General features: G+C 52.1%; 1 protein-coding gene across 1 annotated transcript in view; it reads right to left on the bottom strand.

The window, feature by feature from the left end:
* Positions 1-16,025, bottom strand: part of add2 (adducin 2 (beta)) — a 94,133-nt gene that overhangs the window by 24,020 nt on the left and 54,088 nt on the right. The window contains exons 5-7 of the mRNA XM_041210169.1: positions 14,381-14,461; positions 13,923-14,072; positions 12,771-12,914 (exon numbers count right to left, since the gene is read on the bottom strand). Of these exons, the coding sequence (XP_041066103.1) occupies positions 12,771-12,914; positions 13,923-14,072; positions 14,381-14,461 (375 nt within the window). The remainder of the gene's footprint in view (positions 1-12,770; positions 12,915-13,922; positions 14,073-14,380; positions 14,462-16,025) is intronic.

Below are 16,025 nucleotides of genomic sequence, written 5' to 3'. Positions count from 1 at the left end.
AGACGGGAACTGGGAGCTCTGGGAGAGATGGATCCTGGGAACTCCGGGAGAGACGGGAACTGGGAGCTCTGGGAGAGACGGGAACTGGGAGCTCTGGGAGAGACGGGAACTGGGAGCTCTGGGAGAGACGGGAACTGGGAGCTCCGGGAGAGATGGGAACTGAGAACTCCGGGAGAGACGGGAACTGGGAGCTCCGGGAGAGACGGGAACTGAGAACTCCGGGAGAGACGGGAACTGGGAACTCCGGGAGAGACGGGAACTGGGAGCTCCGGGAGAGACGGGAACTGGGAGCTCCGGGAGAGATGGGAACTGAGAACTCCGGGAGAGACGGGAACTGGGAGCTCCGGGAGAGACGGGAACTGGGAGCTCTGGGAGAGACGGGAACTGGGAGCTCTGGGAGAGACGGGAACTGGGAACTCCGGGAGAGATGGATCCTGGGAGCTCCGGGAGAGACGGGAACTGGGAACTCCGGGAGAGACGGGAACTGGGAGCTCTGGGAGATGGGAACTGGGAGCTCCGGGAGAGACGGGAACTGGGAGCTCCGGGAGAGACGGGAACTGGGAGCTCCGGGAGAGACGGGAACTGGGAGCTCCGGGAGAAACGGGAACTGGGAGCTCTGGGAGAGATGGATCCTGGGAACTCCGGGAGAGACGGGAACTGAGAACTCCGGGAGAGACGGGAACTGGGAGCTCCGGGAGAGACGGGAACTGGGAGCTCCGGGAGAGATGGATCCTGGGAACTCCGGGAGAGACGGGAACTGAGAACTCCGGGAGAGACGGGAACTGGGAGCTCCGGGAGAGACGGGAACTGGGAGCTCTGGGAGAGACGGGAACTGGGAGCTCTGGGAGAGACGGGAACTGAGAACTCCGGGAGAGACGGGAACTGGGAGCTCCGGGAGAGATGGGAACTGAGAACTCCGGGAGAGACGGGAACTGGGAGCTCCGGGAGAGACGGGAACTGGGAGCTCCGGGAGAGACGGGAACTGGGAGCTCCGGGAGAGACGGGAACTGGGAGCTCCGGGAGAGATGGATCCTGGGAACTCCGGGAGAGATGGATCCTGGGAGCTCCGGGAGAGATGGATCCTGGGAACTCCGGGAGAGACGGGAACTGGGAGCTCTGGGAGAGATGGATCCTGGGAGCTCCGGGAGAGACGGGAACTGGGAGCTCCGGGAGAGATGGATCCTGGGAGCTCCGGGAGAGACGGGAACTGGGAGCTCCGGGAGAGATGGATCCTGGGAGCTCCGGGAGAGACGGGAACTGGGAGCTCTGGGAGAGATGGATCCTGGGAACTCTGGGAGAGACGGGAACTGGGAGCTCTGGGAGAGATGGATCCTGGGAGCTCCGGGAGAGACGGGAACTGGGAACTCCGGGAGAGACGGGAACTGGGAGCTCCGGGAGAGAAGGGAACTGGGAGCTCTGGGAGAGACGGGAACTGGGAGCTCTGGGAGAGATGGATCCTGGGAGCTCCGGGAGAGACGGGAACTGGGAGCTCCGGGAGAGACGGGAACTGGGAGCTCTGGGAGAGATGGATCCTGGGAGCTCCGGGAGAGACGGGAACTGAGAACTCTGGGAGAGACGGGAACTGGGAGCTCCGGGAGAGACGGGAACTGGGAGCTCCGGGAGAGATGGATCCTGGGAACTCCGGGAGAGATGGATCCTGGGAACTCCGGGAGAGATGGATCCTGGGAGCTCTGGGAGAGACGGGAACTGGGAGCTCCGGGAGAGACGGGAACTGGGAGCTCTGGGAGAGACGGGAACTGAGAACTCCGGGAGAGACGGGAACTGGGAGCTCCGGGAGAGACGGGAACTGGGAGCTCCGGGAGAGATGGATCCTGGGAACTCCGGGAGAGACGGGAACTGGGAGCTCCGGGAGAGATGGATCCTGGGAACTCCGGGAGAGATGGATCCTGGGAGCTCCGGGAGAGATGGATCCTGGGAGCTCCGGGAGAGACGGGAACTGGGAGCTCTGGGAGAGATGGGAACTGGGAGCTCTGGGAGAGACGGGAACTGGGAGCTCTGGGAGAGATGGGAACTGGGAGCTCCGGGAGAGACGGGAACTGGGAGCTCTGGGAGAGACGGGAACTGGGAGCTCTGGGAGAGACGGGAACTGGGAGCTCCGGGAGAGACGGGAACTGGGAGCTCTGGGAGAGACGGGAACTGGGAGCTCCGGGAAAGACGGGAACTGGGAGCTCCGGGAGAGACGGGAACTGGGAACTCCGGGAGAGATGGATCCTGGGAACTCCGGGAGAGACGGGAACTGGGAGCTCTGGGAGAGACGGGAACTGGGAGCTCCGGGAGATGGGAACTGGGAGCTCTGGGAGAGACGGGAACTGGGAGCTCTGGGAGAGACGGGAACTGGGAGCTCCGGGAGAGACGGGAACTGGGAGCTCTGGGAGAGATGGGAACTGGGAGCTCCGGGAGAGACGGGAACTGGGAGCTCTGGGAGAGACGGGAACTGGGAGCTCCGGGAGAGACGGGAACTGGGAGCTCCGGGAGAGACGGGAACTGGGAACTCCGGGAGAGATGGATCCTGGGAACTCCGGGAGAGACGGGAACTGGGAGCTCTGGGAGAGACGGGAACTGGGAGCTCCGGGAGATGGGAACTGGGAGCTCTGGGAGAGACGGGAACTGGGAGCTCTGGGAGAGACGGGAACTGGGAGCTCCGGGAGAGATGGATCCTGGGAACTCCGGGAGAGACGGGAACTGGGAGCTCTGGGAGAGACGGGAACTGGGAGCTCCGGGAGAGACGGGAACTGGGAGCTCCGGGAGAGACGGGAACTGGGAGCTCCGGGAGAGACGGGAACTGGGAGCTCCGGGAGAGATGGGAACTGGGAGCTCCGGGAGAGACGGGAACTGGGAGCTCCGGGAGATGGGAACTGGGAGCTCTGGGAGAGACGGGAACTGGGAGCTCTGGGAGAGACGGGAACTGGGAGCTCTGGGAGAGACGGGAACTGGGAGCTCCGGGAGAGATGGATCCTGGGAGCTCCGGGAGAGACGGGAACTGGGAGCTCCGGGAGAGACGGGAACTGGGAGCTCCGGGAGAGACGGGAACTGGGAGCTCCGGGAGAGACGGGAACTGGGAGCTCCGGGAGAGACGGGAACTGGGAACTCCGGGAGAGACGGGAACTGGGAGCTCCGGGAGAGACGGGAACTGGGAGCTCCGGGAGAGACGGGAACTGGGAACTCTGGGAGAGACGGGAACTGGGAGCTCTGGGAGAGATGGATCCTGGGAACTCCGGGAGAGACGGGAACTGGGAGCTCTGGGAGAGATGGGAACTGGGAGCTCCGGGAGAGACGGGAACTGGGAGCTCTGGGAGAGACGGGAACTGGGAACTCCGGGAGAGACGGGAACTGGGAACTCTGGGGGAGACGGGAACTGGGAGCTCTGGGAGAGATGGATCCTGGGAACTCTGGGAGAGACGGGAACTGGGAGCTCCGGGAGAGACGGGAACTGGGAGCTCTGGGAGAGATGGATCCTGGGAACTCCGGGAGAGACGGGAACTGGGAGCTCTGGGAGAGATGGATCCTGGGAGCTCCGGGAGAGACGGGAACTGGGAGCTCTGGGAGAGACGGGAACTGGGAGCTCTGGGAGAGACGGGAACTGGGAGCTCCGGGAGAGACGGGAACTGGGAGCTCCGGGAGAGACGGGAACTGGGAGCTCTGGGAGAGACGGGAACTGGGAGCTCTGGGAGAGACGGGAACTGGGAGCTCTGGGAGAGACGGGAACTGGGAGCTCTGGGAGAGACGGGAACTGGGAGCTCTGGGAGAGACGGGAACTGGGAGCTCTGGGAGAGATGGATCCTGAGAACTCTGGGAGAGACGGGAACTGAGAACTCTGGGGGAGACGGGAACTGAGAACTCTGGGAGAGATGGATCCTGGGAGCTCTGGGAGAGACGGGAACTGGGAACTCCGGGAGAGACGGGAACTGGGAGCTCCGGGAGAGACGGGAACTGGGAGCTCTGGGAGAGACGGGAACTGGGAGCTCCGGGAGAGACGGGAACTGGAAGCTCCGGGAGAGATGGATCCTGGGAGCTCTGGGAGAGACGGGAACTGGGAGCTCCGGGAGAGATGGATCCTGGGAACTCCGGGAGAGATGGATCCTGGGAGCTCTGGGAGAGACGGGAACTGGGAGCTCCGGGAGAGATGGATCCTGGGAGCTCTGGGAGAGACGGGAACTGGGAGCTCTGGGAGAGACGGGAACTGGGAGCTCTGGGAGAGACGGGAACTGGGAGCTCCGGGAGAGACGGGAACTGGGAGCTCTGGGAGAGATGGGAACTGGGAGCTCTGGGAGAGACGGGAACTGGGAGCTCCGGGAGAGATGGGAACTGGGAGCTCTGGGAGAGACGGGAACTGGGAGCTCTGGGAGAGACGGGAACTGGGAGCTCTGGGAGATGGGAACTGGGAGCTCTGGGAGATGGGAACTGGGAGCTCTGGGAGAGATGGATCCTGGGAGCTCTGGGAGAGACGGGAACTGGGAACTCTGGGAGAGATGGATCCTGGGAGCTCTGGGAGAGATGGATCCTGGGAGCTCTGGGAGAGACGGGAACTGGGAGCTCCGGGAGAGATGGGGCAGTCTGCAGTGGGATAGTTTGCAGGCGGGGTGAGGTCCTGTAAAATTCTACAGGTGACACCTGCCCCCCCCCCCACCCACCACCTCCCAATCTGGCTGCAATTCATGGGGTATCGGGTGAGGACTGGGGCAGCATAGACATTCCCGCACCATTTGAGGCCTATAAGTGGCCAATTCATGCCCCATTTTCTGGCCCATGGGAGTAGGCCAGGGAGTAGAAGGGAACGCCCTGCAAGTTAGTTTGCTTGGGTCTTGGATAGAAAGGCTGGGGGTGCCTCTGCGCCAAGGTCCGTGCACCCCCTGGCCTGCGCACCACAGCCCCAACGCCCCTCGCATCTCCTGCCCCACTCACCTGTCACTAAAGCGGACTACAGCTACCAACTACCTACGGGGGCAAACTGAACATTCTTAAAGCAACATCCACATTTTTAAAAGAAATACGTGTAAAGACTGAACAAAAGATTGCTGATAATTTAAGGTGACCACTTTCTGGAAAATTCCTATGTGGATTATACTGACAGACCTGTCCTGAGGGAACATGGAATGTCGCACCTGAAGTGATGTCACAGCCTACTTCAAACAGGGACACTTGAAAGGAAGATATGGAAAATACAAAAGACTGGACTTTTAATCACCTGTATTTGCGGAGACAATGAGACTGATTCTCACATCTCAGCAGTCCCCCAAAAACCAATCTGTTGATTTATATCTCAGAATGTGTAAAATCGCCTGAGATGAAAGAAAAATAGACTCGGCGCAAGACATGACTATTACCCTTTTCGGGAATACACAAGGGAAACGGGTTAAAAAGCTGGCTGCAGACCAGTGCGTGAGTGACAGAAACCAGAAGAAACACTAGTCAATCACCACTGCAAAGACAAACAGGTGATTCTTTTCTCTCTCTCTCTATCTCTCTTGCTGGAGACAAGGTTTTAGCAGAAAGCACAACCAAAAAGGAAAAGGGGCAGCCTCATCAGCTCCCCGGCAGGACCAGGATTCCTTCCCTGGGACAAACCTAGAAGAGTCTCCAACAGACTGCGAATCTGCTTAAATCAGCTCTACCGAAATCACCCAAGCTAACCTAACCTGGCTGCAACGTACCATCATCTACGCCTCATGGACAAGCCAAGGACTGATTTGTATATTTTCAAAACTTTTATTTGGACTCTAAACTTCTCATTTCTGATCAGTGTGTGTAAGTGTGTGTCACATCATTTATTATCATCCTTCAAGGTTTTAGGAACTAATAAACTTAATTTTTCTTTCACTCAAGAAAGCCTGGTTAAATTGCCTCCTTGTTAAAAGGTAAATACATTTGGACTGGGAAACGATTAAAAAATGGGCTTTTAAACTAACATTGTTGCCACCAACCGAAGAGGCTGAATAAAGAGGGGAGCCGGGATCATAATAAAATTAGAGTCCCGTCCCAGTCGTAATGAATTGCGGATCTCGTCCGGGAATTTAACAAATTCAGGACTGGTTGTAATACACCCCAGGGCCTCTTAACCTGGATCCAACTGGAACTTCTGCCAAGTTACCTGTATTCCAGCTCCTGGCTCGTCCTCATGTGGGAACTGGATGCTCCAGGTAGTGTTGCTGGGCACAGAGGGCTTCTGGCCAATCAAATGGCCAGCAGCTCTCGTAGGCGGGACTTCTGGCCCAAATTGGGAGGGTGGAGGGGCGGAGGTGGTTGGCTTGTGTCAAGCCAACTAATGCTCCTCAGAGGTAAGGACGTGTTTTATGGGGATATTTTTGGGGGCTGGGAAGTCTGCCACATGGGCACAGATTTGGTTGGAGGACTTGAGAGGAAAGTGAGGTGGGAAATTGCGGGGGGCTGGGTTAGTTTGCAAGGATGAAAAGGTTGAGGCTGAGGGTATTTGGGGAGGGGTTGATGGATGCATTTGAAAGGAATAATTCCCTCCGAGGGATAATCATTCACGATATCAGCTGACATGGGGAAGGCTGAGTGGTCTGCAGTTCAATACCAATAGGGTCAAGGAGGGGAGGGAGGCATTTTCTTGACAATCTTGTTTCATCATCTGTCATATGATTAACCTCTGGTTTTCCAAACGGAGCAGTTCTCAGGTAAAACATGCAATCTGAGTGGATCAATCGGGAGTGCAGAGGGAGGGGAAGAGAGGGGGGATACCAAGGACAGAGAGGTGACAGGCGGAAAGGCAAAGGGCCAAGGTTCACGCAGCAAAGCTGCCAACTTCACAGAATCACAGTGCAGAAGAGGCCCTTCGGCCCATCGAGTCTGCACCAACATGAGAAACACCTGACATACCTACCTAATCCCATTTACCAGCACTTGGCCCATAGCCTTGAATGTTATGACGTGCCAAGTGCTCATCTAGGTACTTTTTAAAGGATGTGAGGCAACTCGTCTCCACCACCCTCCCAGGCAGCTCATTCCAGACCGTTACCACCCTCTGGGTAAAAAAATTTTCCTCACATCCCCCCTAAACCTCCTGCCCCTCACCTTGAACTTATGCCCCCTTGTAACTGACCCTTCAACTAAGGAGAGCAGCTGCTCCCTATCCACCCTGTCCATGCCCCTCATAATCTTGTACACCTCAATCAGGTCGCCCCTCAGTCTTCTCTGCTCCCCCAACAGCCAATGGCAGCTCACCTGGGCCATTCTCATACCGGAAATAGGTTCATTTGCAGAGCTGCACAAGGGGTGGCTCAGAAAAATAAACGAATCGGACCTCAAACAACGAGCAATAAATGTGTGAGATACCTTACAGGTAGGGCCCAGGCATTTCTGTAGTTGGATCCTATCCTCCTCTTCATCCAAAGCTCCATTATATTCGTAATAGGCCACATCGCCAATGAGCAAGGCCTCATGGGATAGAGGTAAAATGCCACACTTCATGGCGGAAACCTGGAGAACAAAAGGAAATCCTCAGAGATGAATCCGTTTTCCTGTTCATATTGTGAGGGATTATGGTGAAGCCAGTTAGCTGCTCTCTTCAGTCAACAACCCTGATATTAAGATCAAGAATGTAATAGAATACACAGTCAACTCCGAAAGACCCCTTGTTGGTGCTATTGCCTGAATAGAGATCCAAGGAGCAGCAGAGCAGTAAAGAAAATGGAGCCAGGATGAGTGAATGGACATATGAACTTCGAGCAGAGGTAGGCCACTAGGGCTCTGAAGCCTGCTCTGCCAGTCAATAAGATCATTGCCGATCTTACTGTAACCTCCTGATAACCTTTCACTCCCCCTTGTTAATCAAGAATCTATCCAGCTCTGTCTTAAAAATATTCGAAAGCTCTGCTTCCACTGCCTTTTCAGGAAGAGTTTTAGATTCATGACCCTCTGAGAGAAAAAAGTCCCCATCTCTGTCTTAAACAGGTGACCCCTTATTTTTAAACTGTGACCTCTAGTTCTAGATTCTCCCACAAGAGGAAACATCCTCTCCACATCCACCCTTTCAAGTCCCCTCAGGATCTTAAAAGTTTCAATCAAGTTGCTTCTTACCCTTCTAAACTCCAGTGGATACAAGCCTAACCTGCCCAACCTTTCCTCATAAGACAACTCGTCTATTCCTGGTGTTAGTCTGGTAAACCTTCTCTGAACCACTTCTAACACATTTACATCTTCCCTTAAATAAGGAGACCAATAATGTACACAGTACCCCAGATCTGGTCTCACCAGTGCCCTGTACAACTGAAGCATAACCTCCCTACTGTTGTATTTAATTCCCCTCACAATAAATGATAACGTTCTATTGGCTTTCCTAATTATCTGCTGTACCTAAGTTGATGTTGATTTGACCAAGTGTAAGAAACATAGAGTTGACCATTTCTACACATCATTAAGTCACACAGCGTACACTAAGACGCATAGTGCTGCTAACATCTAGTCTTCACATGTCAAAGTACTCACCGCAGCAGTGGCCGGCGTGTGTAAGTGGATTATACATCGGACATCAGGGCGGGCTGCATATATTGCCGAGTGCAAGCTGAATCCGGCACAGTCCACAGATAAACTGCTGCTGCCCTGGTTAACCACCCCTCCCAGGATATTCACCTTGACCTGTGAATGATTGGGTGTCCATTAGTTGCACATCTTTCATGAGGTAAAAAGGTGGGCAGGCACTGGAGTTGAGGAAAAGAGGCAGAAAATGGGAGAATCAACCAAGTTGGATGAAGTCGTTAACAAAGGGCCAGCATGACCATTGGCCAATTAGATGGGCCAAATAGCCTTGTCCTGTTCCTTTGTGAAACACACTGTTTAACTGGCCTAGGTTTGGTGTGAAACCAAAGAGGAATAAAAAGGCCTGAATCGGGGTGGGGAGAGGAGGGTTTAAAGTTCAAGATGACTGTTCCTGATGCAGATACTCACCAGGATGGAGCCAGAGACCTCTCCGTAGGAAACCCCTCTGGGAGCGATGAGGAAGTGATCCTGCTCTTTGCTAACTCTGAGCTGAAGCCAAACACACAGAGAAAAAGGAAGGTTAGATCACAAGTTGCTTGTCCTGATGAGTGCAAGATGAAAAGCTTCGACAGGAAAGGTCTCTTGTTTTTCAGCAATGCTCAAGTTGCTTGGCAATGAGGAAGACCATTTGGCCCACCTTAAGTGCAACTATCCCACGAGCTCCACATTTAGTGACTGGAAGCCAATCCCGTGTGTTAATCAGCCGATGTGTGAAGGAGCTACCAGATGTAGAACATACGGCCCTGAAACAGGCCCTTCAGTCCAACTGGTCTACGTTGATGCTTCTACCCAACATGAGCCTCCTCCAACCCTACCACCTCACCCTATCAGCATATCCTCCATTATTTTCCCTCATGTGTTTATTCAGATTTCCCTTAAATGCATCTAAACTATTCGATCAACCACTCTTGGTGGCAGCAAATTCCGCCTCCTCACCACGCTCTAGGTAAAGACGTTTCTCCCAAGGTCCCTCGCGGGATAATTACTGACTACCTGACACTTGTACCCTTAGTTTTGGACTAACATTGAAGTCCTTTTCTGGATCTACTTTTTCATCCCATTTAGAATCTTCTTCCTTTCAGTTCGCATCTCCGCCTCGAGAATGAGAGATCCCCATACCCACCCCCCCTGCCCCCCAACACGCAAGTGACCCCAGTCCCCTTTCCTCATCAGGGGCAGCTTGACACGAGACTCCAGCTTGTCTGGACCAACATTCCGCAAACATCAGACAGCAGTATTCCAATCTGCGGGAAGCACACCGAGGCTGGCAAAGCCTTCCCCATGCTGGACACTTTGACGGGGTTGGGCTGGAGGGGACCTCGTGTAGAGATGGGAAATTATTTTCGGTAATTTAGATAGGGACATTTTCAAGCAAAAGCCATTTGGAACTCATCTACGGGAACTAGTATCATTGAAGACGGGACTCACCCTGGGAGGCTCTGTCTGTGGGAGAGATTCTACTGGGAGCTCTGGGAGAGACGGGAACTGGGAGCTCTGGGAGAGATGGGGCAGTCTGCAGTGGGATAGTTTGCAGGCGGGGTGAGGTCCTGTAAAATTCTACAGGTGACACCTGCCCCCCCCCCCCACCCACCACCTCCCAATCTGGCTGCAATTCATGGGGCATCGGGTGAGGACTGGGGCAGCATAGACATTCCCGCACCATTTGAGGCCTATAAGTGGCCAATTCATGCCCCATTTTCTGGCCCATGGGAGTAGGCCAGGGAGTAGAAGGGAACGCCCTGCAAGTTAGTTTGCTTGGGTCTTGGATAGAAAGGCTGGGGGTGCCTCTGCGCCAAGGTCCGTGCACCCCCTGGCCTGCGCACCACAGCCCCAACGCCCCTCGCATCTCCTGCCCCACTCACCTGTCACTAAAGCGGACTACAGCTACCAACTACCCACGGGGGCAAACTGAACATTCTTAAAGCAACATCCACATTTTTAAAAGAAATACGTGTAAAGACTGAACAAAAGATTGCTGATAATTTAAGGTGACCACTTTCTGGAAAATTCCTATGTGGATTATACTGACAGACCTGTCCTGAGGGAACATGGAATGTCGCACCTGAAGTGATGTCACAGCCTACTTCAAACAGGGACACTTGAAAGGAAGATATGGAAAATACAAAAGACTGGACTTTTAATCACCTGTATTTGCGGAGACAATGAGACTGATTCTCACATCTCAGCAGTCCCCCAAAAACCAATCTGTTGATTTATATCTCAGAATGTGTAAAATCGCCTGAGATGAAAGAAAAATAGACTCGGCGCAAGACATGACTATTACCCTTTTCGGGAATACACAAGGGAAACGGGTTAAAAAGCTGGCTGCAGACCAGTGCGTGAGTGACAGAAACCAGAAGAAACACTAGTCAATCACCACTGCAAAGACAAACAGGTGATTCTTTTCTCTCTCTCTCTATCTCTCTTGTTGGAGACAAGGTTTTAGCAGAAAGCACAACCAAAAAGGAAAAGGGGCAGCCTCATCAGCTCCCCGGCAGGACCAGGATTCCTTCCCTGGGACAAACCTAGAAGAGTCTCCAACAGACTGCGAATCTGCTTAAATCAGCTCTACCGAAATCACCCAAGCTAACCTAACCTGGCTGCAACGTACCATCATCTACGCCTCATGGACAAGCCAAGGACTGATTTGTATATTTTCAAAACTTTTATTTGGACTCTAAACTTCTCATTTCTGATCAGTGTGTGTAAGTGTGTGTCACATCATTTATTATCATCCTTCAAGGTTTTAGGAACTAATAAACTTAATTTTTCTTTCACTCAAGAAAGCCTGGTTAAATTGCCTCCTTGTTAAAAGGTAAATACATTTGGACTGGGAAACGATTAAAAAATGGGCTTTTAAACTAACATTGTTGCCACCAACCGAAGAGGCTGAATAAAGAGGGGAGCCGGGATCATAATAAAATTAGAGTCCCGTCCCAGTCGTAATGAATTGCGGATCTCGTCCGGGAATTTAACAAATTCAGGACTGGTTGTAATACACCCCGGGGCCTCTTAACCTGGATCCAACTGGAACTTCTGCCAAGTTACCTGTATTCCAGCTCCTGGCTCGTCCTCATGTGGGAACTGGATGCTCCAGGTAGTGTTGCTGGGCACAGAGGGCTTCTGGCCAATCAAATGGCCAGCAGCTCTCGTAGGCGGGACTTCTGGCCCAAATTGGGAGGGTGGGGGGGCGGAGGTGGTTGGCTTGTGTCAAGCCAACTAATGCTCCTCAGAGGTAAGGACGTGTTTTATGGGGATATTTTTGGGGGCTGGGAAGTCTGCCACATGGGCACAGATTTGGTTGGAGGACTTGAGAGGAAAGTGAGGTGGGAAATTGCGGGGGGCTGGGTTAGTTTGCAAGGATGAAAAGGTTGAGGCTGAGGGTATTTGGGGAGGGGTTGATGGATGCATTTGAAAGGAATAATTCCCTCCGAGGGATAATCATTCACGATATCAGCTGACATGGGGAAGGCTGAGTGGTCTGCAGTTCAATACCAATAGGGTCAAGGAGGGGAGGGAGGCATTTTCTTGACAATCTTGTTTCATCATCTGTCATATGATTAACCTCTGGTTTTCCAAACGGAGCAGTTCTCAGGTAAAACATGCAATCTGAGTGGATCAATCGGGAGTGCAGAGGGAGGGGAAGAGAGGGGGGATACCAAGGACAGAGAGGTGACAGGCGGAAAGGCAAAGGGCCAAGGTTCACGCAGCAAAGCTGCCAACTTCACAGAATCACAGTGCAGAAGAGGCCCTTCGGCCCATCGAGTCTGCACCAACATGAGAAACACCTGACATACCTACCTAATCCCATTTACCAGCACTTGGCCCATAGCCTTGAATGTTATGACGTGCCAAGTGCTCATCTAGGTACTTTTTAAAGGATGTGAGGCAACTCGTCTCCACCACCCTCCCAGGCAGCTCATTCCAGACCGTTACCACCCTCTGGGTAAAAAAATTTTCCTCACATCCCCCCTAAACCTCCTGCCCCTCACCTTGAACTTATGCCCCCTTGTAACTGACCCTTCAACTAAGGAGAGCAGCTGCTCCCTATCCACCCTGTCCATGCCCCTCATAATCTTGTACACCTCAATCAGGTCGCCCCTCAGTCTTCTCTGCTCCCCCAACAGCCAATGGCAGCTCACCTGGGCCATTCTCATACCGGAAATAGGTTCATTTGCAGAGCTGCACAAGGGGTGGCTCAGAAAAATAAACGAATCGGACCTCAAACAACGAGCAATAAATGTGTGAGATACCTTACAGGTAGGGCCCAGGCATTTCTGTAGTTGGATCCTATCCTCCTCTTCATCCAAAGCTCCATTATATTCGTAATAGGCCACATCGCCAATGAGCAAGGCCTCATGGGATAGAGGTAAAATGCCACACTTCATGGCGGAAACCTGGAGAACAAAAGGAAATCCTCAGAGATGAATCCGTTTTCCTGTTCATATTGTGAGGGATTATGGTGAAGCCAGTTAGCTGCTCTCTTCAGTCAACAACCCTGATATTAAGATCAAGAATGTAATAGAATACACAGTCAACTCCGAAAGACCCCTTGTTGGTGCTATTGCCTGAATAGAGATCCAAGGAGCAGCAGAGCAGTAAAGAAAATGGAGCCAGGATGAGTGAATGGACATATGAACTTCGAGCAGAGGTAGGCCACTAGGGCTCTGAAGCCTGCTCTGCCAGTCAATAAGATCATTGCCGATCTTACTGTAACCTCCTGATAACCTTTCACTCCCCCTTGTTAATCAAGAATCTATCCAGCTCTGTCTTAAAAATATTCGAAGGCTCTGCTTCCACTGCCTTTTCAGGAAGAGTTTTAGATTCATGACCCTCTGAGAGAAAAAAGTCCCCATCTCTGTCTTAAACAGGTGACCCCTTATTTTTAAACTGTGACCTCTAGTTCTAGATTCTCCCACAAGAGGAAACATCCTCTCCACATCCACCCTTTCAAGTCCCCTCAGGATCTTAAAAGTTTCAATCAAGTTGCTTCTTACCCTTCTAAACTCCAGTGGATACAAGCCTAACCTGCCCAACCTTTCCTCATAAGACAACTCGTCTATTCCTGGTGTTAGTCTGGTAAACCTTCTCTGAACCACTTCTAACACATTTACATCTTCCCTTAAATAAGGAGACCAATAATGTACACAGTACCCCAGATCTGGTCTCACCAGTGCCCTGTACAACTGAAGCATAACCTCCCTACTGTTGTATTTAATTCCCCTCACAATAAATGATAACGTTCTATTGGCTTTCCTAATTATCTGCTGTACCTAAGTTGATGTTGATTTGACCAAGTGTAAGAAACATAGAGTTGACCATTTCTACACATCATTAAGTCACACAGCGTACACTAAGACGCATAGTGCTGCTAACATCTAGTCTTCACATGTCAAAGTACTCACCGCAGCAGTGGCCGGCGTGTGTAAGTGGATTATACATCGGACATCAGGGCGGGCTGCATATATTGCCGAGTGCAAGCTGAATCCGGCACAGTCCACAGATAAACTGCTGCTGCCCTGGTTAACCACCCCTCCCAGGATATTCACCTTGACCTGTGAATGATTGGGTGTCCATTAGTTGCACATCTTTCATGAGGTAAAAAGGTGGGCAGGCACTGGAGTTGAGGAAAAGAGGCAGAAAATGGGAGAATCAACCAAGTTGGATGAAGTCGTTAACAAAGGGCCAGCATGACCATTGGCCAATTAGATGGGCCAAATAGCCTTGTCCTGTTCCTTTGTGAAACACACTGTTTAACTGGCCTAGGTTTGGTGTGAAACCAAAGAGGAATAAAAAGGCCTGAATCGGGGTGGGGAGAGGAGGGTTAAAGTTCAAGATGACTGTTCCTGATGCAGATACTCACCAGGATGGAGCCAGAGACCTCTCCGTAGGAAACCCCTCTGGGAGCGATGAGGAAGTGATCCTGCTCTTTGCTAACTCTGAGCTGAAGCCAAACACACAGAGAAAAAGGAAGGTTAGATCACAAGTTGCTTGTCCTGATGAGTGCAAGATGAAAAGCTTCGACAGGAAAGGTCTCTTGTTTTTCAGCAATGCTCAAGTTGCTTGGCAATGAGGAAGACCATTTGGCCCACCTTAAGTGCAACTATCCCACGAGCTCCACATTTAGTGACTGGAAGCCAATCCCGTGTGTTAATCAGCCGATGTGTGAAGGAGCTACCAGATGTAGAACATACGGCCCTGAAACAGGCCCTTCAGTCCAACTGGTCTACGTTGATGCTTCTACCCAACATGAGCCTCCTCCAACCCTACCACCTCACCCTATCAGCATATCCTCCATTATTTTCCCTCATGTGTTTATTCAGATTTCCCTTAAATGCATCTAAACTATTCGATCAACCACTCTTGGTGGCAGCAAATTCCGCCTCCTCACCACGCTCTAGGTAAAGACGTTTCTCCCAAGGTCCCTCGCGGGATAATTACTGACTACCTGACACTTGTACCCTTAGTTTTGGACCAACATTGAAGTCCTTTTCTGGATCTACTTTTTCATCCCATTTAGAATCTTCTTCCTTTCAGTTCGCATCTCCGCCTCGAGAATGAGAGATCCCCATACCCACCCCCCCTGCCCCCCAACACGCAAGTGACCCCAGTCCCCTTTCCTCATCAGGGGCAGCTTGACAGGAGACTCCAGCTTGTCTGGACCAACATTCCGCAAACATCAGACAGCAGTATTCCAATCTGCGGGAAGCACACCGAGGCTGGCAAAGCCTTCCCCATGCTGGACACTTTGACGGGGTTGGGCTGGAGGGGACCTCGTGTAGAGATGGGAAATTATTTTCGGTAATTTAGATAGGGACATTTTCAAGCAAAAGCCACATTTTGTGAACTCATCATTATTAAGCCAAATAGTATCATTGAAAAAAAGACTCACCCTTATTCATTTAGGCTCTGTCTGTGCTAGACCATTCTACATCCTTCAAGACTGGGATTGGGGAGTCACTTTTGCCCTCAGAGTGCAGTGTGCCTCATATTTTGCCTTTGTTTCATCACAGAATTGTTACGGTGTAGAAGGAGGCCATTCGGCCCATTGTGTCCACACCGGCTCTCTGAGTATTTTAACTTAGTGCCAATCTCCTGCCCTTCCACATACCCCTGCGTGTTATTTCTATTTAGATAATAATCCAATGTCCTCTTGAATGCCTCAATTGAACCTGCCTCCACCACACTTCCAGGCCGTGGGTCCTGAACCCTAATTACTCGCATTTGCTCCTTTCGCAAAACACTTTAAAACTGGACCCTCTGGCTCTTGATTTGTTTACGAGTGGGAACAGTTTCTCCCTATCTAATTTCTCCCTATCTACTCTGTCCAGGCCCCTCGTGATTTTGAAAACTTCAGTCGAGTTTTTTCCATGAAGAGGAGGCCAGTAAAAGTTAGAACTGACTGGTACTGGTATGAACTGCAGTTCCATTTTAAGCTATACAAGACCTGTTCAGACCAGTGCCAATCGTTTCCCAGGTTTCACTGGTTTTCCCTGCTCCTCTGATAA

The sequence above is a fragment of the Carcharodon carcharias genome, chromosome 17 (genome assembly GCF_017639515.1).
Source record: "Carcharodon carcharias isolate sCarCar2 chromosome 17, sCarCar2.pri, whole genome shotgun sequence".
NCBI classification, from domain to species: Eukaryota; Metazoa; Chordata; class Chondrichthyes; order Lamniformes; family Lamnidae; genus Carcharodon; species Carcharodon carcharias.
Note: the sequence above shows the minus strand (reverse complement) of the source record. Positions and strands in the feature narration are given on the sequence as shown.